The sequence below is a fragment of the Cnephaeus nilssonii genome, assembly GCF_951640355.1.
Source record: "Cnephaeus nilssonii genome assembly, chromosome: 9".
Classification (NCBI taxonomy): domain Eukaryota; kingdom Metazoa; phylum Chordata; class Mammalia; order Chiroptera; family Vespertilionidae; genus Cnephaeus; species Cnephaeus nilssonii.
This window is the reverse complement of record NC_137080.1, coordinates 46,393,661-46,419,712: the sequence shown is the minus strand read 5'-3', so window position 1 is coordinate 46,419,712 and position 26,052 is coordinate 46,393,661. Positions and strand designations below refer to the sequence as shown.

General features: G+C 38.5%; 1 protein-coding gene across 1 annotated transcript in view; it reads left to right on the top strand.

Annotated features, from left to right (window-relative positions):
• The window catches only part of KLHL32 (kelch like family member 32), a 164,632-nt gene extending 139,207 nt beyond the window's left edge, over window positions 1–25,425 (top strand). Inside the window, exons 8-11 of the mRNA XM_079780026.1 lie at window positions 6,279–6,337; window positions 9,637–9,829; window positions 11,812–11,906; window positions 24,767–25,425. Of these exons, the coding sequence (XP_079636152.1) occupies window positions 6,279–6,337; window positions 9,637–9,829; window positions 11,812–11,906; window positions 24,767–24,928 (509 nt within the window). The 3' untranslated portion in view covers window positions 24,929–25,425. The remainder of the gene's footprint in view (window positions 1–6,278; window positions 6,338–9,636; window positions 9,830–11,811; window positions 11,907–24,766) is intronic.
• The last annotated feature ends 627 nt before the right edge of the window (window positions 25,426–26,052 follow it).

Below are 26,052 nucleotides of genomic sequence, written 5' to 3'. Positions count from 1 at the left end.
TGGTGGTCAGCGCACATCATAGTGAGCAATTGAACTCCCAGTCTCCTGGTCGAACTCCTGAGGGGACAATTTGCATATTAGCCTTTTATTATATAGGATAGTCATTCAGTGGCCTTTAAAATTGTTAGTTTAGTTAATTAGGAAAAAAATGTCTAACCCATTGACTCCAGAATTCCTCTCAAGGAGAGAAAAGAGAAAAGCCTTTGGTTAGTTGATCCATTTGTGTCTATCTAGATGAACCTAGAAAAAGAAGGTAGAATAGTGAGCTAAATTCCTCTACCTATGAATATGGGAAATAAGTCATTTTCTTTCTTCCTAAGAGGAGAGAAGGTTAAAGCTTCATCACAGAAATGGGGGTGACTGAATAATTGGTTAATGGCAGGAGGGTGATAAAAGATCCAGCAAGAACACAGCTAAGCCAGGACAACAGAGACAAGCAGAGGTGACCTTCAGAGGTTAACCCTGCTAGGAACATGCAGAAATCTTTGGAGGCAGGATTTCAGCTTTCTATAAAATGAGGAATGGGAGAGGGAATTTTATTAAGATTTTGAAGGGCAGCTGACATCTGCATTGTGGTAGATTTTACCCTTGTTTATCATTTCACTAATTTAAAATAGCACATTTGGCATACTTTACATATTTTGGGTCACAAGTTTATATCTGTTCACTCTAGGTAACATAAATACAATTTATTTTCAGCTGCATCAACCCTTCCTTTATAGTTTGTAAATTTGAGACTTTCTTTGCAGATTTTGAGTATATTAATTAGCCATCCATTTGTGTGGTTTGCTCAAGTGTGACAGAAATAATATGGATACTAGTTTTAATTTAATGCATGGATTAAGTATACTTCTACTCACGATGCTAATTTAGTAGAATGATTCTTGGCTTTAATTGTTTATGTAGCATTATAAACACTCCAAAAATATGGCCAGTCTAATCTGTAAAATAGGTAATAAAAAGCTTATTTTTGCATTTATTGCAAATATTCCCATGATGTCCCTTTTATCAAGGACTAATAATGAGTTTGTCTCTATAAAAAATGATTAATATGAACTCACACCTAATATCAGGTCATTCTTTTGATAATTAGACTGTAAGTGTGAAGTTTTAGTCTTTTGAGAACTAGAGTGATTTTACAGAGGAGATGTTTAAACTATTAAAGGAAACAACCTTTGATATCCTTATAAGCCAGCCAGTAATTCTGGTTATTAGAAAAAAAAAAGTTATAAGCAATCTATTTCATAATACAAAATTAATTCATTATTAATTCAGTATTCCATACTTAGTTATTTTTTCAATATTCCATACATACTCATTTGTACCTTTTATGAAATTTATATAAACCAACTAGTACAGTATTGTAATAAACTTCCCTTTATGGATTGCCTCTATACCGTGCACTATAGTTCATCTGAAACCAATGAGAGACCTCATCATCTCCGCGTTGATTATAAGGAACCTGAGTTTGGCTGTGTTAAATGGTCCCCCCAAGAACAGAGTCATAAAGGAGCCTGTTGATAGCACAGCCTGTCCAGAAACTCTCCCCCGCAACTAGCGTGAAGCTGGGCACTGCAGGCCTCCAGCAGACTTGCAGAGAACCTGAGATGGTTTTCCACGGTCTTGAACTGGCCAGCAGAATTCCAGCTTGGAGCATCTCCCCTGAGGGCATGGGCACATTGGGTTTTTTGCATCACGGGTACTGGTGTTGTACTCGTGTGGGACTCTGTCAACAGAGGTATTTTCTGTCCTTGAGAAAAAATTTAGCCGAGCTCCCAGACTTGACCTACCTTGATCACCAAATATTGAAAGTTGTTTTTTCTAAACACATGGTTTTATAGACTCCACTAGCATTGACCAGCTGCTGCTCTTGGGCAGAGTGGATTTTGGGAGTCGGTGAATCCTCAGTAGTGCAGACAAAGATTGCTTGTTTGTCAGTCACCTGTCATCCTCTCCCCGGCACGCATTCACCCATTTGTCACAACACTTTGTAGGGAGGTGAACAGGGAAGCTTAAGAAAAATGCTTTCCTCTTGTCTTGATGATAGAAAGCATTGCTCACTGCTGGTAGCATGGTGGTAACTTTTCATTCCTTCTGGCAGTTTTTAAAGACTTATTTGACTTTGGGGGAACCTGCTGTATATCTTTAAGTCACAGTGCAAAGAAGTATAAGACAGGGTCGTTCATTTTCAATTTTGGTGGAAAGTCTTCACTTTGACGGTGGCACTTCAAAGTTAGGGAAAACTTGGCTTTAAAAATGGATGCTGATACGAAATGGCATATTTAATGACAGATGTATCTATAGAAAGCTGTTAAGATGCAGATTATTCCCCCCTGGGGTGGGGGAGGGAGATCAAAACTGCCAATCTATAAAATATACTCGATGGCCTGGAATCTATCTTTGCAAGCCTTTGATTGCAGGGGACAGTGGAGCAGCATGTGGCATCACAACCCAGAGCAGACAAATCAGCTTGATGACTTTCAAAGCCAGGAACACCGCTGCAGGCAAGGGTACTCCCGTCTGGGAGAAATTAAAACATATAGCGACTGTTATTAATTCCATATCTATTTTTGTATAGTCAAATCTGTATGCAAATCCTTAGCATCTCATTTCAGCAGATGAATCTGAAAGTGAGGAGTGTTATGTGAAGGGAATGTAATGACCAAGCTCTGCTGATGAGTAACACTGCCAGAGACATGTGGATGGAGAACGTGGGGGCTTTTTAAAAAACGTATGTTTTGTACTGAGAAGAAGTTGTTTTTATTTATGTGCTCATTTGTAAATTATTTCAAAGGGAAACACAATAAAACCAATTTCTAAGCTTTTTCCCTTGCAGTCCTGACTTGGCAAAAGTTACAGCACTCGGTTTTTAGGCACCTCCGGTGGTTTAACATTCGAGAAGTAATCAACCAAATAACTAACTAGGACTTCTGTCTCTACTCCCAACTAGTAACCCAATATCTCATTTCTACACATTGTCATGTGAGTGAAAATGTGTATGTAAGGGAAAGGAATCTAATTACTGAGTGCAGATTTTAATGCAGCTGATGCATCTGTGGAAGACAGTAAATAATAATTCTGAAGAGGGTAAAGATAAACTGTGTGCCCTGCTTGGGAGAGAGGATGTAATAGCTACATTCTAATCCACTGGTGGTGCATTTAATCTATAATGGGCAGAGTTTGGTACATATAGTAGTGTAAATATTTTCAAATAGTGTCATAAACAGATAGTTTACTGCAGTAGATATTAATTCTGTCCCATATTTCTAAAACAAGTAGGTAAACCATCAGAGTTTTGAAATAGTGGGTGGGAGCTTTACCCTCTGTTCCCTCTCATTTGGAGAAATGATTGTAGGTGAGCTGGCTATTAATCTGGCGGTTATGGCCCAGATCGAAACTTGGCAATCATTTTAATACTGAAGACTTGTGAGGTCTCAATAGGTTTGATTATTCTTGTGTAGAAAGAATTATTGGACATTCAGTTTTTAATCAGATAAGAAAAGGAAGGTTGGGAGGAAAAAGCAAACATACCGCTGTATTTATTTTGCGATACATTTTCACTCCATGTAGGCACTTCAGCCTCAGCTTTCTCAAGTGTGTTTTCTTTTCATTTTTAAAATGAGACATTCAATGAGAAACACAAAAAAGACTTTTTTTGAGGGCAGGAAGCTCATTTCTCTCTGTTATTTGCATTTCCTCCTTGGACAAATCTTTCATTGAGCTTAAAAAGTGGGTTGCAAGCTTCAGAGAGAATTACAAAAATAAAAAGCCCTCCAGTTAATAATAGCCATGGTCAATTACATGAAAGATGTAAAATCCTTACTAGAGTTGAATGAGAGAGTAATGACTGACCTGGACAGGTTCCCTCCCCTTCATGTATCCATTAGTATTAATTGATTATTTCAGCTCAGTTGAGGGCTATGTACTAACCCTCTGCATTCTGGTTGACTTGACACCTGCCCATGGAGTTGATGGTGGTGACCTATTCAAAGTATCTGAACCTTCAAAGCAAAAGTTATAATGGACAAAGTAAAATAGACAAGGAAGCCTTTACTTAAGACTATTGCCCTAGTGGAGAGAGACCAGAAAGCAGTCTGAAATCAACTCCTCTGAAAAACAAGAGGCAAGAGGGTTTTTAAGCAGAGGGTTGAACTAGTGGAAAAAGTACTGAAAGACTTTGGAGGAAGGTTGATCAATGTGATCTGTTGAGCACATTCCGTTATCCCTGAGTTGGTAAATGTTTTTCTCTGTATTTGGGACATTTGTGTTTGCTGATGGGCATCCACCGGAGTTAGGCTCCTACCCTCCATAGGAAATGGGAGACAGGGGCACTGTCGGCCTTGATGATTACATTTCAACGGGATAGCTCCAGGTCTTGGAGGAAGATATTCCTCAGTCCAAAACTTGCAAGAAGCTTCTTAAATGACTTACATCTTACCAAGACAGAGAATGAATTTATAATTAAAAGTTTTCTAAAGTACGTGCTCCATGAAAAGGGAAGTTAGGGGCCTAGAGGCAGGAAGAAGCCTGTGTAGAGTCAAGCTGACCGGGGTAAGGCTGTCTTGGACAGTATTGGAACAGTACTCATTAAAAAAAAGTTATCTTTATTGTTGAAAGTATTACAGATGTCCCCTTTTTTCCCCATTGACCCCCTCCCCCCTGCTCCCACCGCCCCCTCCCCCCAGACCTTTACCACACTATTATATGTGTCCATGGTTTATGCATATATGCATATAAATTATTTGGTTAATCTCTTCCCGCCCTTCTCCCCACTTCCCTATCTATTTCATGCTTCCATGTCTCTGGATCTTTCAAAAAAATTCAATAGGAAACTTTTTAGTCTATCTCAACTTTAGATATTTATTGCAAAAGTAGCTGCTTCTTTGTGATACTTATTAAAATAAGGATGTCAATTTAGCTAAAAACAAGTATCTAGTAATATGTGTGAGGCAATATTTTTAAAGATAGAATTGGAGGGGGGGAACTTATATTTCTGTTATTACCTAACATTTGATATCATATTGTTTTCTTTTTGCTGTTTTATTTTTTAGCTTTTCCATTTAATGGTAAAAATTAAAGTAGAATTAAGTATTTCTGTTTTTTATAGGGCTCAATGTATACCACAAACATGAAAAGAAGTATGAGAAATTTAGCTAAACGTGTAATGATGTTTTAGTTGTTCTTGATTAAGCAGAAGGTTTCACGTGTTTTTTTTTTTTTTTTTTTATCTAAGCAGTTTTCAAGAGGGGTTAAAAAAATGTTGAGGACAGCAGCAACTGTGCTCTAGAAGTATGCTGTCCAGTATGGTAGCCATTAGCCACTTGTAGCTTACTGAGCACTTGAAATGTGGCTAATCTGGATTGAGATATGCTATGTCAAATATACATTTTGAAGATTTAATATGAAAAAATATATCTCAATATTTTTACATTGATATCATGTTAAAAAGATAATATTTTGGCTATTTTTAATGAAATGAAATTTATATTTGGTTTAATTTCACTGTTTTTACTTTTAATGTGGCTACTAGAAAAGTTAAAATTGCATATGTGACTCACATTTGTGAGTCTTGTTATATTCTATTGGATAGCATTGGTTCTAGATTTCTTTTTTAAAATATGTTTTCATTGATTTTAGAGAGAGAGAGAAACATCGATCAGCTGCTTCCTGCAACCAGGGATCCAGCTGGGGATCCAGCCTGCAACCAGGGCATGTGCCCTGACAGGGATTGAACCAGTGACCTCTTGGTACATGGGACAACACTCAAGCAACTGAGCCACACTGGCCACAGCTATATTTCTTTTTATAAGTGATGTCTTTTCTTAGATTCTTCTAAAGAGATATGAGGATATCACTGTGTTAGTATATGGAAGGCTAGAGATGTAAAACTGTCAATTTAGCTAAAGACAAGAATTTTCTATAGAACTATGTTCCTGGCATAAATTGCAGAGATTTGTCTGTGTGTGCTATATTCACTCCCACTCCCTCTCTATTCATTTCCCCTCATTCTGGCCATGTTGAGCAGCTTGCCAGAATTGGGGATCTCTTGCTAATCTCTGCATACTTGCTGCTTGCTCTCAACTGGATTGCTTCTGAAATGTTTCTTGAAAATGAAACTGCTTCAAAATAAGCTTCTTACTTACGTCATAGGTTCACCATAAGGGTATACAAACAGATTCTCAACAGTAGCTAATTTTTCTTTAATTGTATCTCATTCTTGTGTTGGAACATCCTATTTCTTATTCATGAAAGCTCTAACACGTGTTAATCCATTACAGGTGGAGTAACTAACACCGCACAGTATCAGAATAGACTAATGGTGTATGAACCTAACCAGGTAAGAATCCTATAAGAAGAGCTCATTACCTTAATTAAAATGAATTTTAAAAGATGTCTACAGTAATTAGTAGTTGGAATGCCAAGTCTATAAACACACACATGCATCTTAAACCTATACAGAAAAGGAAGCATCTGGATAAACTGCTTTTTGCTTTTGTTTTTTCTCATAAAGTTTCAGCTCCTTCAGTTTTATTCTATACAACATGCTTAACTCTTTTAGAGTTTTGCCCAATGTAGAAAAAAGGGGAAGATATTTCCATTATCTCAAATAGCTGTTCATATCCAGAGGCATCCAAAGAAAGGATTTAGATTGTCCTGTTGCTATGTCCTTTTAGAAGGCATGTCATGGGCAATGGGGGTGGGCTTGCTTATGGTCTCATTATTCCAAAATAAAATAATGACTTTAATTTAACTCAGTATAGCCAAAACGTCCTAGAACAGGGTCTAGGACATGTCCAAAGTAGAAGTGGCTGAAGAGTGTGTTTTTCATCTGATAACTGGGGCCTGAACTGAAAGCATTATGGTGGCGCCTGATCCTCCTTCTGCCACTTCTCATGCACACATAACATCTCCCCTCCCCGCAAAAAGAACTATTTTTATTCTCTTCTCTTCTACCCAAATATCTATGACTTTAGCAAATATGTGCTGAAACTTGCTATTTCTATGATTTTGGTCATGTCAATATTTTTCATGATGATGACAGTATTCCAAATGATTTAACCTGGGGATTTAATATTTGTCTTCTGGAAATACTGGAACATGAAACAACAGGTTGGCATTGGCTGTCCAATTTGGGATTAGCCATCAAATGTATGTCCAAAGTGACCTCAGTCTATTTGGAATCTTTTTATTTTAACAATTAATTAATTCTGAATTTAACGAAGGTATTTCTGTCTTTGCAAGTGTGTTTCCTGATGTCATTAGAAGCTGTAGATTTCAGAGACCACATGTCCATGGGCCAGATGTCTCAAGAGGGATCATTAATTGCAGTTGCTTGAGTTCAGTGCACACGTGGTTAAAGAGGAAGGAGGTGTTAACATTTCTCAAATGACTCCTGTCTCATGTTTGTACACACATGCTCTCTTTAAAAATTCTGCTGGCATATTGTTTACAGTGGGTCCTGGCAAACATCACATCTGCTTGCATCTTGCTCAGAATCTCAATAACGCTATCATTCAGCCCCGGTGCTTATTTCACTGCTAGGCCTTTGTGGAGAGTCGATAATGCCTGCCATCTGCCACAGAGCACATCGCTACCTGCCAACAGGCAGGCTGGGGTGACCTCTGCTTCCCCAGCACTGATTAGTATTCACGTGCTAGCTTATTAGGAATGACCCCACCAGGCCTCTCTGCCTCCTTGCCTTTGCAGTGGTTGTCGGCTCACCTGGCAGGCACGGCAGTGAAGGAGGCTAAAGACGTAATCAGGGGATGCAGGCAGGCTTTGCAAACCAGATGGAGTCAACAGTCCTATGGCAGGGGACCGGACTGCTAATGCAGACGCCAATTTCTAATATTACACAGGGTTGCCTCATAGAAAGCATCCTAAGGAAAGTATCTTCAGAGTTTTGAGGTAAACCCACTCCCATGTAATGTAGTAAAGATATTTATTAGTGGAATACCTGAAAGCAAGGTTTGACTATTTTATGAAAGAAGACATTTAATTGGAAGGAGATTCTTAGTATGGCATGTTTAAAAAGGAGAAGCAGCCCTAGCCGGTTTGGCTCAGCAGATAGAGCAGTGGCCTGCAGACCAAAGGGTCCCAGGTTCAATTCTGGTCAAGGTCATGTACCTTGGTTGCAGGCTCCTCCCTGGCCTGGGTCCTGGTCAGGGCTCATGCAAGAGGCAACCCATCGACATGTTTCTCTGTCTTTCCCTCTCTCTTCCACTCTCCCTAAAAAATCAATGAAAAAATATCATCGGGTGAGGATTAAAAACAGCAAAAAAGGAGGAACAGATAAATGCAAGCCTTTCAAATTGTACAAACCACTTTCATTTTTGTTTCTTTTTTTTTTTTTAGTGTATCTTTAAAAGAGAAACTAGAAATAAGCTAATACATATACCTTTAGTTAATACCCAATATTATACAAAATATTTTCTTCTTCTTCCTTTACAGCTTCGTGAACTATTGAAATTCTATGTATTCTAAACATCATATGGTTTTTTTCTGGTCAAAATCCAAATTTTTCATGGCAAAAAGGAACCTGGCTTGTTCCTGTATGTTTTGTGTTTATGCATATGCAGAAAGAAAAATGGTTATGTTTACTTACCTGTCCATTACTTGGTTGAGATATAAAATTAGTCATATTTTATTTTCATCTAATTTTATATTATATTTTAAACAGGAGCCTTATTGTAAGAGGTATTGAGCATATCTTTCTTATTATTAAGAGTAACCCAGAACCAAATATTGCCTAAAATCATCATATAAAACTTGGCCTTCTACAAAAACCAATACATGCCTAGAAATAACTTTTCTCAGTTTGACAGAAAATGTGATTGTAAATACATTAAAGGAGGCTGATAAAAAGCAATGAAAGAATTCATTGCCGAACCAAATCTTAGCTCTTTCATTGATCTCAAGAGTTTAATCTTAGAAGAACAGCAAAGCCACCCTCACCCTAACTTAGGTAGGGGCTGGGGGTAGTCAGTGATTAACACAATACTTTTTTAAAAGTGGATATTTTTTGGATATTTATTATGTGTGAGGCATTGTTCTAAATGCTTTGTGTGTAATAGCTCATTTCACCTCCACAACAGGCTTGGCAGGTGGCTATTATTACCCCAATGGGGAGGCACCATTGAGGGCATAACCAATGATAGAGGTTCAGGTGTTTTGCACTGAGCTGCTGTTTTTTGCAAATGAGGAAATAGGCACAGAGGGGTCAAGTAAATTGTTCAAGGTTACACACAGATTATAAAGTCAGGTATTCTAGGTCCAGAGCCTGTTTCTTAATCATCACACCACCTTAGTCAGTATACTTAGCCTTGCACTTTCACTCTCAGGTAACTTGCATAAGTAAATTCTCTCAATTTCTGTATTTTCATATCCTTCCCTTACAAATGAGAAATGCCCTATGAAATGCAACCCAAACAAGAGGAAATGCCTGATGTGATTTGAAAAATAGAGCTGGAATATGTGGGTGCCTCTGCCCTTGTTCTCAGGGAAGAAGCCCATTCCTTTCAAAGTATATGAACAACATTTAAACAGAAGGTGATTGACAAACATTAGGTCCCCACTGCTAACGAGGCACAGCGGTTCTCTGCTATTAACAGAATTCACCTGAATTTCTTTTTCCAGAATAAGTGGATAAGCCGCAGCCCCATGCTGCAGAGAAGGGTCTACCACTCCATGGCTGCAGTCCATAGGAAGCTCTACGTCCTTGGAGGCAATGACCTGGACTACAATAACGACCGGATCCTGGTGCGGCATATAGATTCCTACAACATAGACACCGACCAATGGACGCGCTGTAACTTCAACCTGTTGACTGGCAAGTACCTTTGTTAAGTAAATCAGGAAAAGCCAAGATTCAAGAAGCTTCCTCTCTAAATACTGAGTACACGGCAATAGAACAACTTGCTTTTATTAACTAGAAAGGTGCACATTCTTTATCTCATAAAACTTTACCCCGTCAGGTGGCTGAGCATCTAGTTTGACCTTTGTGTGTTCCCCCATGTGGCTAAGAGGCATGTCAAGTTCATTACTGTCAATATATTCACATAGGAACTGGACTACAAATAGAAGGAACCAGGTGCAGAAAGAGTTAATGACTCTTTACAGAAGCAAATCATTTTTTACTTCTCATTACTTTTAGTCTTTTTTTTTTTTTTTTTTTTTTGCTTTTACACTGCCACTGTAATGCATTTTGTATTTCATATAGCGTGCATGTCAAAACAAAACAGTCATTCATGGTCAGGGGTACATCCTTCCCAATGGCATCAGTTCCTACTCCACAATCAGACACCGAGGAGACCTTCTGGTTAGGAGTAACTTAGCGAGAGGCGGGATGGCCGGAGTTGGAGTGACCATCTGCATCGATGCACTCTGGTGTCAGAGTGAAGAGAGAAGTCAGTCAGGAAAGATTGCAGGGCACAGTTGCAAGTTGGGAGTCTCTCCATGAGTCCTCATGTCTTCTAAGTTCGGGAGAATGGTTTTCATTATTTGTCACTGTTGAATATTGTTTCTGGCTGTTTTCTCCTAAAGATTAAACCTTTGAGCATTTCTGAGCTTAGGGGTTTGGCAGCATTTCTGGGCACACACAGCCATCCCAGCCTTACCACAGGGCAGCACGAGGTATGGGCCAATCCTTATCCCGAAAGGGAATGAAAGGGAAGCGGTGAACAGCTTACCCCTGACATTTCTTTATGGAGTTGAACACTATTTCTCCCTTGTCAGCTGCGTCATTAACAACCACAGGTGACCAGATCCCTTCCAGGCTGCTCTGCTAATAGGAAAATCACAGACTCAGAATGGTGGGCAGACTAGTGCTTGGAGACGATTTAATATGCCGAGTGGGCCCTCAGCCACCTGCTGCTGCTGGGGAAACACCATTGAGGGCATAGCCAGTGGGAGAGGTTCAACTATTTTGCATTGAGCTGCTGTTTTTGTTTTGTTTTTTTAAAAAACTGATTTTTAAGGCCCACCTCCCATTACTTAATTCTGGTCTAAGTTGCTGTAGAGGTGCCTGAGCCCTTGGTCCCTGGATCTGTCTGATATAGGATCCAGCTTATTTATTACCCGAGTCAATCCTGTGTCAGCCCATCAATAAAAGAGACTGTCTCACTCTTTGATGGCCTCAAGGGAAGAATATGTGGTAGTGAGTTATTCTGTCTTCTTTTTTAAATGGGGAAGGGACCTTTCATCATTTTGGCATGTCAGTATCTAGGGACTATCCTGGCTGGTCTCAGCTCGCGAACTTTAATGTAGTCTTAAAGCTGTTGTGTATGTAAAGAGAGGGAGGGTAGTAACTTTGCCTTTTTTGTCATTTGTCTTCATTTTGGGGCACGCTAGGGGCATGGCTCTGTTTTATTGGTTTCTTGGGGTTGCAGCTTTGGGGTTGCAGCTGTTACTTTACAAATGTAAGCACTTGCCTTAAAAGCATTTGTAGTACAAAAGGTTTCTTGCATTTCTAAAATATACCTTTTTTTTTCTGCTACTGTAAATGTATGGCATGTAACAATATGAAACTCTTAGTTCTCAATGGCTTATTATTACTGTATTTTATGCTGTTTTTACTAACTTGGCTAACCAGTGTTATGACCTGGTTCTGATCCGACACAAATTCATTTGCTGAGAAATGGTGCTTAATTTCTCCCTCCGAGTAGTGGGAGGCAGCGATTAGTTGATGCAGAAATCCTGTGGAGTATACAAGTCCACCACAGGGCAAATTGTATCTCTCAGTGGCAAAGGGGTTAATTAAAACATGCAAGGAAAGGGATTTATTTTTTTTTCTTTTTATTCTCTTTACTTTAGGCCAAAATGAATCTGGAGTTGCTGTCCATAATGAGAGGATCTATTTAGTTGGTGGATATTCGATTTGGACAAATGAGCCTCTGGCTTGTATCCAGGTGAGTGGTAGAAGTTCCTTTTGAAGTTTGTTCAAGCGGTTCAGGGAGGTTATTTTTTGCAGTGCTGCTACTGAAGGGAGAGATATTTACACGTAGAAAGGGGCTTGAGCTCCCATTGTGCAGCTAGTTCAGCCACTAAACCTCATCCAGCATCCCAAAAATGGAACATAAGAAAGAGCCCTACTGAAAATCTAGACATTTATGAAATAGTACTTTCACACCCCAAAACTTCACAGATTTCTTTCTATTCCACTTCCTTATTTTCTATATCGTAATTTGTTCATTTCCATAAATGCCACCTACAAAGGTGTTCTATCTTCCTGAAGAGTGAGAAGTAGGGGGTTATGATTGGTCTGATGGGGGCAACCTTTGCCCCAAAGAATGGTCTTGGCAGGTCAGCATGTGAGCAGCCCAGACTGGCAAGTTGCCAGCTAGGCTGTTGAGAACAGCAGTAGCTTTTGTTGATATATATATTCAAGTATTATTATTATTATTATTATTATTATTTTTACAATTTGTATCTTAGTTGTTTTTCTATTTTACATATTCTCTGATATCATATTGTCACGTATTAGCCCTGACCTTTTTCCTGATCTCCATAAAAATACATCCTTATAACTACTCATATTATCTAATATAATGTGGGAAGATTTTAAAAAATATCTTTATTGATTTTTTGAGAGAGAAGAGGGGAGAGAGAGAGATATCTATGTGAGAGGGAAACATCAATTGGCTGCCTTCTGCACCCTCCCCACTGGGGACCGAGCCAAAACCCCGGCATGTGCTCTGACTGGGAATTGAACAGGCATCTGATTGTGACTGAAGAAGAAATTTATATATATTTAAAAAAAATTTTTTAAAGAAAATTTATTTGTCTTAAGTTTTCAAAATGTATTCTTCTCTTGATTTGTCTTGCCAGAGGTTTTTCTGGGGACTTTAACATACTTCTAGTATTGATATAGATAAAAATTAGCAAGGGTAGCATAGATATGAATACAGTAGTTCCCCTCTTATCCAAATTTTGCTTTTTGCTGTCTGTTACTCATGGTCAACCATAGTTGAAAATGTTACATGGGAAATTCCAGAAATAAGCAATTTATAAGTTTGAAAGTACACACTGTTCTGCATAGTGTGATGAAATCTCTGACCCGTTCCATCTGCCCAGGACTAGAATCATCCCTTTGTCCAGCATACCCACACTGTACCATATACGGCTCTCCTTTCTTTAGTCACTCAGTGGCCAGCTTGGTTATCTGAGCCACTGTCGTGGTATCTCAGTGCTTGTGTTCAAGTAATCCTTATTTTACTTAATAATGGCCTAAAAGTACAAGGGTACTGATGCTGATATTTTAGATATTCCAAAGAGAAGATGTAAAGTGTATATGTTTATAGGAAGAAACAGTATATATAGGGTCTGGTACTATCCACAGTTTCAGACATCAGTGGAGGTCTTGGAATGTATCCGCATGGATAAGGGGGGACTACTGTAACATAATTAACAAACTTTTCTGAGTGGATCAAACAATTAGTGAGGGTAGTTTTCTTTTTTTGTTTTGTTTGAGATATAATTGATATTTAATATTCTATTAATTTAAAGTGTACAACGGAAAGAGAGAAAATACTTGCAAATTATATTTTTTGAGGAACTGTCATGTTTTCTGGAGTGGCTGCGTCAGTTGATACCAAGAGTGCACAAAGGTTCCCATATCTCCACATTTTCATGAATACTTACCTCTTGTCTTTTTTATGAAAGCCATTATTTTTAACTTTATTGTTGAAAGTATTACAAATGTCTCCCCTTTTTTGACCCTCTTCACCCTGCTCCTGCCCCCTCCCCAGGCCTTCTCCAGAATAAGGTTTGAGATGACATCTTATTGTGTGTGGTTTTGATTTGCATTTCCCTGATGATTAGTGATGTTGAGCACCTTTTCATGAACCTGTTGGGCATTTGTTATGTCTTCTTTGGAAAAAATATTTATTCAATCCTGTGCTTATTTTTTCAATCAGATTGTCTTTTTTTTTTTCTTGATGAGTTTTATGAGATCTTTATATTTTTTTTGGTTATTAACTGCCTATCAAACATATGATTTGCAAGTATTTTTTCTCATTCTGTAGGTTGCCTTTTCATGATCTTTAATTCCTTGAGGGAGACCAGCTACCTTTTTAAGGTTTCTGAAAAGGGGACCTTGCATGTGAATTTAGGAAGTTGGCAGAGGATGGAGAGGATAAGGCTTCATGAAGGATAAACCTTGGAAGATGTACAGGGTACATTGTTTGGAGTTTTTACAACTGAATTGTACGAATCCTTTATATGTTTTGGTTATTAACCCTTCTCAGATATACGATTTGCAAGTATTTTTTCCCATTTGATAGGTTGCATTTTCATTTTTTTTTTAATGTTTTCCTTTGCTGTGCATAAGCCTTTTAGGTTGATATAGTCCCACTTGTTTATTTCTGCTTTTGCTGCCTTTGCTTTTGGTGTCAAATACAAAAAGAATCATTGCCAAGACCAATGTCAATAAATTTACCTCTGTGTTTTCTTCTAATTTTATGGTCTCAGGTCATATGTTCAAGTCTTCTATCAATTTTGAGTTGATTTTTGTGTATGGTATAAAATTGGGCTTCAGTTTCATTCTTTTTAAAAAAATATATATTTTTATTGATTTCAGAGAGGAAGGGAGAGGGAGAGAGAGATAGAAACATCAATGATGAGAGAGAATCATTGATTGGCTGTCTCCTGCATGCCCCCCACTGGGGATCGAGCCCGCAACCCAGGCGTGTGTCCTTGACTGGAATCAAAGCCAGGACCCTTCAGTCTGCAGGCCGACGCTCTATCCACTGAGCCAAACCAGCCAGGGCTCCAGTTTCATTCTTTTGCATTTGGTTTTCTAGTTATCCCAGCACCATTTATTGAAGAGACTATCCTTTCCCTCATTGTATGTTCTTGGCTTCTTTGTCAAAAATTAGTTGACTATATTTACATGGGTTCATTTCTGGGCTCTCTATTCTGTTCCATTGATCTATGTCTTCCCCCCACCTCAAACCAGTGTTTTATTTACTGTAGTTTGAAATCAGAGTGTGTGATGCCTCCTGCTTAACTCACTTTCTCATGATTGCTTTGGCTATTTTTTTTTTTCGTGTATGTGTGGTTCCATATGAATTTTGGGATTTTTTTTTTTCCCTGTGAAATTAGAACATTGATAAGGATCACATTGCTTTTATTTTTTTCCCTTAGGAAATTTCCAAAAGACTGTTCTTTTTCTCATTTTTTTAATTGAATTTATTGGGGTGACACTGGTTAAGAAAATGATCAAAGTTTCAGGTGCACAATTTCATAACACATCATCTGTGCATTGTATTGTGTTCACCACCAGAAATCAAGTCTCTTTCCATCACCATTTATCCCCCCTATACCTTCCTCCACCTACCCCTGGCAATCACCACACTCTTGTCCATGTCCATGAGTTTTTCCTTTTTTGCTCAATCCCTCCACCATCCACCACCCCAACCTCCTCCCTCTCCTGTCCCCCCACCCCAACCTCCTCCCCTGACAGCTTTCAGCCTGTTATGCATGAGTCTGTCTATATTTTATTTATTAGTTCATTTTGTTCATTAAATTCCATTGCTTTTAGTATAATAATTCTTCCAATACATGAGCACAGAATATTTTTTCCATTTACTTGTAACTTCATTTTCTTTCATAAATGTCTTACAATTTTCAGTACATAGATCTTTTCATCCCTTTGGTTAAATTCCTCGGTACTTTATTGTTTTTTATACACTTGTAAATGGGATTTTCTTAATTTCTCTGATAGTTTGGTGTTAGTGTATAGAAATGCAACTGATCTTTGTACATTGATTTTGTATCCTACAGGTTTACTGAATTGATTTATTAACTCTATAACAGTATTTTCGTGGAGCCTTAGGGTTTTGTATATATAATATCATGTCATCTGCAAACAGGAAGTTTTATTTCTTTTAGCTTTATACCACTGAGTATGATGTTAGCTGTGGGCATGTCATATATGGCATTTATTGTGTTGAAGTATGTACCCAGTTTGTTTGTTTTTTCTTTTTGAGGGGGTGCTTGTAAAATGAATTTTATTTTATTTATTTAAAATATATTTTATTGATTTTAGAGAGAAAGGGAGAGATAGAATCATCAATGATAAGAATCACTGATTGGCTGCCTTTTGCACACCCCATACTGGGGATCAAGCCCACAACCTGGGCACATGCCCTTGACCAGAATCGAACCTGGAACTCTTCAGTCCTCAGGCTGATGCTCCGGCTAGGGCTGAATTTTATTATTTTTTAATTTATCTTTATTGTTGAAAGTATTATAGATGTTCCCCCCTTTTTTTCTCCTATTGACCCCCTTTACTCCTCACCCACTCCCTAGGCCTACTGCACTACTGTCTACGTCCATGGGTTATGCCTATCTATCTAAATATATATATATAAAAGCCTAAGTGACCGTCCCAACCGAAACAACCGAACGGACAACCGAACAGGGTGCGTGGGGCGACCAGGCTGGCAGGGGCATTAGGGAGGGACGACCAAATGACTGAGCAGCAGGCTGCATGGACAACCAGGCTGGCAGGAGGGTTAGTGAGGGATGACCAAACGACTGAACAGCAGGCTGTGTGGGGCGACCAGGCTGGCAGGGGGGGCAGTTGGGGGCGACCAGGCCGGCAGAGGGGTTAGTGAGAAGCGACCAGGCTGGCGGGGGGCGGGGGCAGTTGGTGGCAACAAGGCTGGCGGGGGGGGGGGGGGGCAGTTGGGGGTGACCAGGCCAGCAGGGGGAGCAGTTAGGGGTAATCAGGCAGGTGAGCAGTTAGGAGCCAGTGGTCCCAGACTGTGAGAGGGATGTCTGAGGGGTCCCGGATTGGAGAGGGTGCAGGCTGGGCTGAGGAGATCCCCCTCCCCCGTGCACGAATTTTGTGCAACGGGCCTCTAGTATGCATATAAGTTCTTTGGTTAATCTCTCTCCTGTCCCCTCACCTCTGAGAATTTTTATCATGAATGGATGTTGAATTCGCCAAATATTTGTGCTACATCAATTGAGTGAGCATATGATTTTTATCTGCCATTTTGTTAACATGGTGTATTACATTGGTTGATTTACAAATGTTGAACCATCCATTTAATAAATCCCACTTTATCATAGTGTATGATCTTTCATTTATTATTATTTTTAACCCTCACCCAAGGACATATTTAGAGACCTAAAGAAAGATCGATATGAGAAAGCTACATCAACTGGTTGCCTTCCGTAGGCACCCCAAGTGATAGATCCCACAACCCAGGTATGTGCCCTGACTGGGAATTGAACCGGCAGTCTTTTGGTGCACAGGATGATGCTCCAACCAACTGAACCGCTCTGGCCAGGCTAGTGTATATTTTAAATGTGGTGTTGAATTTGTTGTACTATTTTGTTGAATTTTTACATCTCTAGTCATCAGAGACATTGGCTTGTCATTTTCATTTTTTGTAGTGCCCTTGCCTGGTTTTGGTATCAGGGTAATGGTGGCCTTGTGAAGTGAGTTTGGAAGTTTGTCCTACTCTTAAATTTTTAACAGAGTTTGAGAAGGATTGGTATTAATGCTTTAAATATTTGATAGAATTCACCAGTGAATCCATCTGATCCTGGACTCTTCTTTCTGGGAGGCTTCTGATTACCAATTCAATCTCCTTATTAGTAATTGGTCTTGTTTCTTCAGTCTTGTTCGTGTTTCTAGGAATGTATCCATTTCTTCTAGGTTGTCAAATTTGTTAGTGTAGAAGTTGTAATTTCTCCTCCTTCATTTCTAATTTATTTGATATTCTTTCTTTTTCCTTGGTAAGTCTAGTTACAGGTTTGTCTATTTGGTGTATCTTTCCAAAGGAAAAAAAAAAAAGCAGCTCTTAATTTCATTAACACTTTCTGTTATCTCTTTTGTCTGTTTCATTTATTTCCACTCTCTGTTATTTCCTACCTTCCTCTTTGAGCTTGTTTTGTTGTTCTTTTTCTCTTTCCTTGAACTATAAATTTAGGATTTTTTATTTGAGCTTCTTCTTTTTTCTTAGGCATTTATTGGTATGACCTGCCCTCTTAGAACTTATTTTACTGCACTTAACAAGTTTTGATATGTTGTATTTCCATTTTCATTAGTCTCAAGATATATTTTGAGTTCTCTCTTTTAAAAAAAAAAACATATTTTTATTGATTGCATAGAGGATGGGAGAGGGAGAGATAGAAACATCAATGATGAGACAGAATCATTTATCGGCTATGGCCTGCATGACCCGCACTAGGGATTGAGCCCGCAACCCGGGCATGTGCCCTGACTGGAAATTGAACCATGACCTCCTAGTTCACAGGTTGACACTCAACCACTGACCCACTCCAGCAGGGCTTGAGTTCTCTTTTGATTTCTTCTTTGTCCCTTTAGTTTTTAAGTAACATATTGCTTGATCTCTTCATATTTGTAATTTCCCCCATTTTTTTCTTGTAATTGATTTCTAGTTTCATACCACTATGATACAAAAAGATGCTTAATACTATTGCAGTCTTCTAAAATTCATTAAGACTTGTTTTGTGGCCTAACATATATATGATATATCCTGGAGAAGTTCCAGAATATATTCTTCTTAAGCATAAATGAAATATGAACAAAAACATATCATGTACTAGTGTTAAAAACACTTTAACATATTTTTTAAAATTAAATGTTGTGTAAACTATGATCTCTACAATGCAGTTAAATTAGAACTTAAAAAGTTAAATAGCCTGGCTGGTAAGTAAAAAAATTTAAAAAGAGGTAAATAAACTCCTAAATATTTGGATATAAGACATTAAGGAGTCACTTAAAGGAGTCATAGTGGAAGTTTAAAAAAAATACCCAAAACTGAGGGATAGTGAAAAATAATAGCAAAGCTTGTGGGATAGATATAATACATTAGAAAATAAACCAAAGAATAAACTCAAGGTAGGAGTTAATATAAATGAGAGGAAAGCAATAAACTATTAAACAGCAATACAATAAAAAAATACCAAAGCCACAAGTTAGTCCTTTGAAAATATTAAAGTCTTTAAAGAAGTCTTTAGTTAATTGAAGGCTACTTTGTACTGGAGCTTGCTTATATCTTTTGGATAAAAATAAGCAAACTGCTTTCCCACAAGGAGTGCTTCTAGTCTATCATCCAAACATGTATTTGTCAGTCTTTACTAAGTTTTGGATTCCTTTTCACTTTTTACTTCTCAGAATTTAAAAATTTGAACTGGGCGACAGGCAGTGCTCTGTTAATGAATTTTGGCTCTTCCTAAACAAATCTGTTGTCCTCAAAAGATGAAGTACTTTGGTATATTTTAAACCACTAAAGATATTCTAGAGTAGCCTCAGAATTAAGGTGATTTTACTAGTATAAGAGGTGATTCATAAATACTTCGATCAATACCTGTATCAGAATACATTTAACCACTTGAGATCAGATATTCTAATATATTTGCTTTTTAAAAAGTCAGCATTCTGGTTAGTTCTATGTTACATTAGCCATTTTGACATACAAAATGATTCATTTTGCAAATGCTATGTTTATTCTCTCGGCTGGCACACTGATCCTACAAAGCACAGGTAAATTTGATAAAAGCCTTTGCGAGTCTTTCCTGTTTATATATAATAAGTGTTCATATAAGTATTCAGATTGTCACTTAGAGATATTTGGAATGGAAGTCTTCATGGATAACAGACTTATATATCATTTTTGTTATTGGCAACTGGTTACAGATGATATAATCACTCATTCTAAACTATGGTTGCATAATCTCAAATACTTATTTTATGGGTGACTATGGAACTGCTTATTTTGATTCACTAATAGTAATGTATTGATGGTTGGTGAGACTAGCTACATATTCAGAAGCAAACTTCTTTACTACTTGCTGGAAGAATATCCAACAGACAAGCAAGATAATGGAAGACAGGAATAGTATTTATGAGAAAATGTTGACTAGACATTAGAAATTCCTAAGTACAAATCAGCAGGTTGAAAAGTACAGGAAAATAGTGGAGAAAATAGTCTACATCTAAAAAACATCAACACTTAAATTTTTCATAGATCATAAATCTACATGATCCTTTTCTAAGGACATGCATGGTTGACTAAGATTAATGAAGTTCACACTTAAATAGTTCACATTGGTCTGTTAACATCCACAACTGAAGTCTTTTTTTTTTTCTATTGAAAATATCAGTCAATAAATTGCCCATTAGATTTAAAACTTTTTTAGAACTGTCGCATTAGATTGCCCATTCTGTACTATAATTAAAGCTTAACTGTCATCTGTAGGCTTCAGCCACACAGGGATGAAGCATGTCAGATGTTGAGAAAGCCTATTATTTTATTTCCTTCTACTACTTGACTTAGCATAGGAGGGCAACTCAAACAAGAGAAAAGCTTGCTCTCCAATGCATACTTGCTTAAAGACTGAGATTTGGACTTGTTAGTAATGAAGACTCATGGCAAATATTAAAAAGACTCCTTTGGAAAATGAGGTGCTCTTGTTTATGCAGTGGGAGTATATGCAAACATCTGGCACAAAGGTTGACTCTGATCTGGTGCGCCATGGATGATGAGCAGCACAAAAGGGAGCAGCTGCTTAAGTGTACACAAGATTAGTCTGTGTTTCCAGATCACCTCCACTGCTCTTCACTTTTTTTGTTTTTTTGGCTAGAGGGTATGCTGTCAAGCTGGTACCTCCTCTTCTCCAGTGCCTTCTTTCTGGCAGTTTACAGGAGAGTACTTTGGAGAAAAACTGCCAACACTTCCTTTTCCCTTCTCACAGATTAAAAAAAAAAATTGTATTTGCTTAACATACACAGTCTCTGTTGTTCCATGGAACCAGAAAAAAATGCTTTCTGGATGATGACCTCGTCTGTTATATTGCCTTCTAAAAATTTATTCAGATGAAGGGATGTCATGAATGGCACAAAATTCTTGAGCTTGGGTTGCAACTTTGAGTTCAATTATTGGCGCTACCACTTACTAGTTGTCTGCCTTTTAGAAGTCATTGAACTTTCTCTTTAACTCAATTTTCTTCTCTGTTAATTGAAGACAGTAATTAACTTTATATAGTTGAGGTAAATATAGAAAGATCCCCACTTTCTATATTCAATGACTACTAATCAGAATCCCATTTGAGATTTTCCTTTTTCATAGAGTGGGGAACACTTCTCAAATTCTCTAGGAAAGTAAACAAACATGTAAGTATAACCAAGAAAAAAATTTGAGTGAATGGGGGAAACTTGCCTTACCCAGTCAAAATAACTGTAAACGTAGTACTGCAGGAAGACACATAAGTCAACAAAAGATAAAAAACTTAAGTTTGCATGTAGCGTATAATAGAGATATTTTAAATTAGCAGTATCTGGGTAAATTGTTTAGTAAATGGGGTGAGATACCTAGTGTCTACTTGGGGGGAAAGTAGCTATAAGTGTAATCTTTCTTTTACTTTATGCCTTAGTGATTTTCTCCTTTATGAGCTTGGAGCACCAAATCTCAAGAGCCCCTTTCATCTGGAATAATGCATATTATAGTTAAAGACTTCAGAATTATTTACTGAGGCGATAGTTGGGAGGCATGAGAGTGGACAAGATCATTAAAGAAGAGTAACAACAGGTCTGTGGTTGAAATATTGGATCACTCCTACATTTAGCAAGCAGGCGGAGGAAAAGGGACCAGAGGTGGAAAGCTATTAACAGGACAATGTCAGTGATAAACTTACTAATTTCTTTAAAAGTATGGAATCCAAGGGAGAAAAGGTTTTATTTAATTTTTATGTAAAAAAATTATTTAAGTATAGTTGGCATGCAATATTATTTTAGTTTCAGGCATACAACGCAATGATTTCACATGGGATTTCTTTCAAACATTTTATTTCTGGTTGTCTTTTCTTTTCCACTTAAAGGAGATCCTTTAGCATTTCTTGTAGTAAGGCAGATTTGGTGGTTTTATGAATTCATTTACTTTTTTTCCTGTCTGGGACACTCTTTACCTCTCCTTCAATTCTGAATGATCTTTCCAGGAGAGTATTCTAGGTTGTAGATTCCTTCCTTTCAGCACATTAAAAATGTCCTGCCACTCCCTTCTGGGCTGTAGAGTTGTTGCTCATAAATCAGCTAACCTTTTGGGGTTTTCTTTTATATGACTAGTTGTTTCCCTCCTTTGTCTCTATCTTGAAGTTTTGCCATTTTAATTAAAATATGTATTGGTTAATCTTGTTTGACACTCTGTGATTCCTGGACCTGGATGTCTTTCCTTACCCAGATTAGAAAAGTTTTCAGGTATTATTTTTTAAAATACATTTTCTGTCCCTTCTGTTTTCCTTATGGGATTCCCATTATGCGAATGTTCATGTGCTTGAATTGATGTCCCAGAAGTCCCTTAAATGATTCTTTAAAAAAATTTTTTTTCTTTTTGCTATTCTAACTGGGTGATTTCCACTAATCTGTTCTTCTGTATTATCTAATATGCTGTGGGTTCCTCCTAGTGTATTTTTTCATTTCAGTTATTGTATTATTTAGCTCTGATTGACTCTTTTGTTATACTTGGTAACTTAGTTGAAGTTCTTCTGGAGTTCCTCTCTTCTACTCACATGTTTGGTGAACATCCTTATGACTTTTTCTTTGCATTCTTTATCAGGCAAATTTCTCATCTCCACTTCATTAGGGTGTTTTGTTTTTACTTTGGGGGGTGGAGTGGTTTCCATTCTTTCATTTGGGACATATTCTTTGTTTTCTCATTGTGCTTGTATTTCTTTGTTTATTTATATAAACTAGAGATGGGGGGGGGGGGGTTGATGGTGGAGGGGATTGTCCCTCAGCCCAGCCTGTACCTTCTCCAATCTGGGACTGCTGGCTCACCACTCGCCTGCCTGCCTGCCGGATTGCCCCCAACCACTCTGCCTGCCAGCCTGATAGCCCCCTAACTGCTCCCCTGCCAGCCTGATTGACGCCTAACTGCCCTCCCCTGCTGGCTCGAACGCCTCCAACTGCCCTCCCCTGCTGGCCTGATCGCCCCCAACTGCCTTCCCCTGCAGGGCTGAGGGGACTGGGGGACTGAGGCTGGATGAGGCAGGGCTGAGGGGACTGGGGGACTGAGGCTGGATGAGGCAGGGCTGAGGGGACTGGGGGACTGAGGCTGGATGAGGCAGGGCTGAGGGGACTGGGGGACTGAGGCTGGATGAGGCAGGGCTGAGGGGACTGGGGGACTGAGGCTGGATGAGGCAGGGCTGAGGGGACTGGGGGACTGAGGCTGGATGAGGCAGGGCTGAGGGGACTGGGGGACTGAGGCTGGATGAGGCAGGGCTGAGGGGACTGGGGGACTGAGGCTGGATGAGGCGGGCCTGGGTGACTAAGGCAGGACTGAGGGGACTAGGCACCATCTTATGGCTTTGGGTGCTGCCATCTTGCGAGGGCATGACAGTCAATTAGCATATTCCCTTTATTGGCGGTGGGTGTTGCCATCTTTGCGAGGGTGTGATGGTCAATTAGCATATTCCCTCTTTATTAGATAGGATTAGATGAAACTGCTCTCTCCAAATCTCAAAAAAATGGTCTTATATAGAAGCAATCTGTGTGTTGACTGGGTGTGCCAGGTAGTTTGGGGAGGCACATTGGAGCTTAGGGTAGGTGCCTGGGGTACTGGCTGGCGTGTGTTCTGAGAGAGACAGCCCAGTGTGCATGAGCAACAGTGGACTCTGGGAGTGGTGACCCAGTGCACATGTGAGTGTTGGCAACCTGTTAATCCCGCTGGTTGAGAACCGCTAGCAGGGTCACCTAAGACCATCAGAAAACACAGATATTTACATTTCGATTCATAACAGTAGCAAAATTACAGTTATGAAGTAGCAACAAAAATAATTTTATGGTTGGGGGCCACCACAACATGAGGAACTGTATTAAAGGGTCGCAGCATTAAAAAGGTTGAGAACCACTGGGTTAGAGGGTGTTCAAATAGAGATAGATTTAGGTGTTTGAGGCTGGAAAGAGCTTAATGGATTTGACAAATGAGATATAACCAACTTTCCTAATGAATATTCCTAGTAGTAAGATTGTCAGATTTGGTGAAATGTCAGCAGGCACAGACTCACAAAGAGACTCTCTTCCATATAAGAAGAGATAGAACTCTAGGTTGAAAAGGAAATGACTGGAGAAAATTTCCAGAATCAATGGAATTGATTATGAATTTGCTAAGCTGTTCTGTATATTGTGTGGTAGACAGAGCTAGATGTCACCAATTTTGAGAACAATACTGGAAGGTCAATGTTGTTTTCCCCATTTTACAACTGAGCATTTGTAACCTAACATATGACAACACCTACTAACTAGTTTGTACATGTTATTTAAGCAGTCTAAGGATCATGCTACCTACCACATCATTCCTCTGAAGATTAAATTATTGTAAATATATGTATGTACACACACAAGTATATAAACACTTAGCAGGAACTTAATACATATATTTGGTAGCCCATTTAACAAAAGGCTAATATGCAAAGTGTCCCCTCGGGAGTTCGACTGACCAGGAGTTCAACCGTTATGACGTACTCTGACCACCACGGGGTGGCATGGAACTAAGGAAGACCCCGGCCGGCAGCCGGGGAAGGCTCCAATTGGCCCTTATCACTGGCCAGGCCTAGGGACCCTACCCATGCATGAATTTCATGCACCAGGCCTCTAGTTATAAGGAAAATAGCAATGGCTAAGGTATGGTCATGAAGGTGTAACTGAACTTAACTACAGGCTTCCTTTTATGTGTACACAGCTTTATTTTGAGCAGTCATGTCTGACATGCAGGCTTCTTCTCTTCCTTTACAGGTATTGGATGTAAGTAGAGAAGGCAAGGAAGAAGTATTCTATGGGCCTACACTCCCTTTTGCTTCCAATGGAATAGCAGCATGCTTCCTTCCAGCTCCATATTTCACATGCCCTAATCTTCAAACTCTTCAAGTGCCTCATCACAGGATTGGCACCATCTGAAAAGCCAATGCTCTGTTAATAACCATCACAACAGGAGGAAAAAAAGCCTGACTTTTGGGTACTGGGCATGAAAAGACTGAGTGCTCAATGCTTCCCTGTCTTGTTTTATAGGTCTTATATTCAGATAAACATTAGCAAAAAAAAAAAAAAAAAGGAACAATTTTCTAAAATACGTAACTGAAAATTCCTGTCACCCTTTTCAGTGTGTGTAATGTACAATACAATAGCATATGTATGAATGACTTTTATTGTGGTATAGCTTAGTGCCAACTTAATGGTCCATTACTGTTCTATGGGTCTTTAGAGCATTTTTTCTACACTTTTTCTAAGCAGAGCTGTCTAGGACAATGTGACGGCACTAGTAAGTCAATTTATTTACAAGTACTGTCGTCACTGATCTCTAAAAAACTTCAATACTCAATCCCTTTGCTACTTAAACCTGGGTTTATAATTTTTCTTTAAAAAGTACAATGGAACAGCAATTGGAATATCCAGAGTTTTCACCTTATTACTCTGTGAGCTTGGGCTTAACTTTACAGAGCTTCAGTTTTCCCACTATTTAAGAAGGATAATTAGTGATTTCCATATCAATTTAGAAGAATGGTGTGAGGATTAGGCAAATGCACTGAAGTACTTCACCCAAGAAAAAAAATGTTACTCAAATTCCAAGGTATTTTACTGTCTTAAGAATGTTGTACCTGAACAGGGAGATTATTTTTGAATTTTAGAAATTACTATGTAGAACTTCAAACACATGCTATAGAATAAATGATTCTAAAAGCAGGTGAAAGAGATAATGCTAATTAGAAAACAGGGACTTTACCAAACCCAAAGAATCCTAAACTTGCACAAATTCTTGCCTCAAATAATAACTCTCTCAAACATCTCATTTAAATTCATTTATTGAAAAATGACATTTTATACGCCAAAAAATTAGCTGTACTAATTTTGGTATCATAAAGTGCTTTGACATAAATCTGAACCTAGAATCAGTAATTCTAACAAAAGTTCTTTCACTTTGTTAAAGGTTATGTCAATCTTGAGTGCTTGTGGGATTCTTTCCTACGACCAATGCACATTTTATTACTACCACTTTTAATAATGCATAAGGATATTTTTAGGCT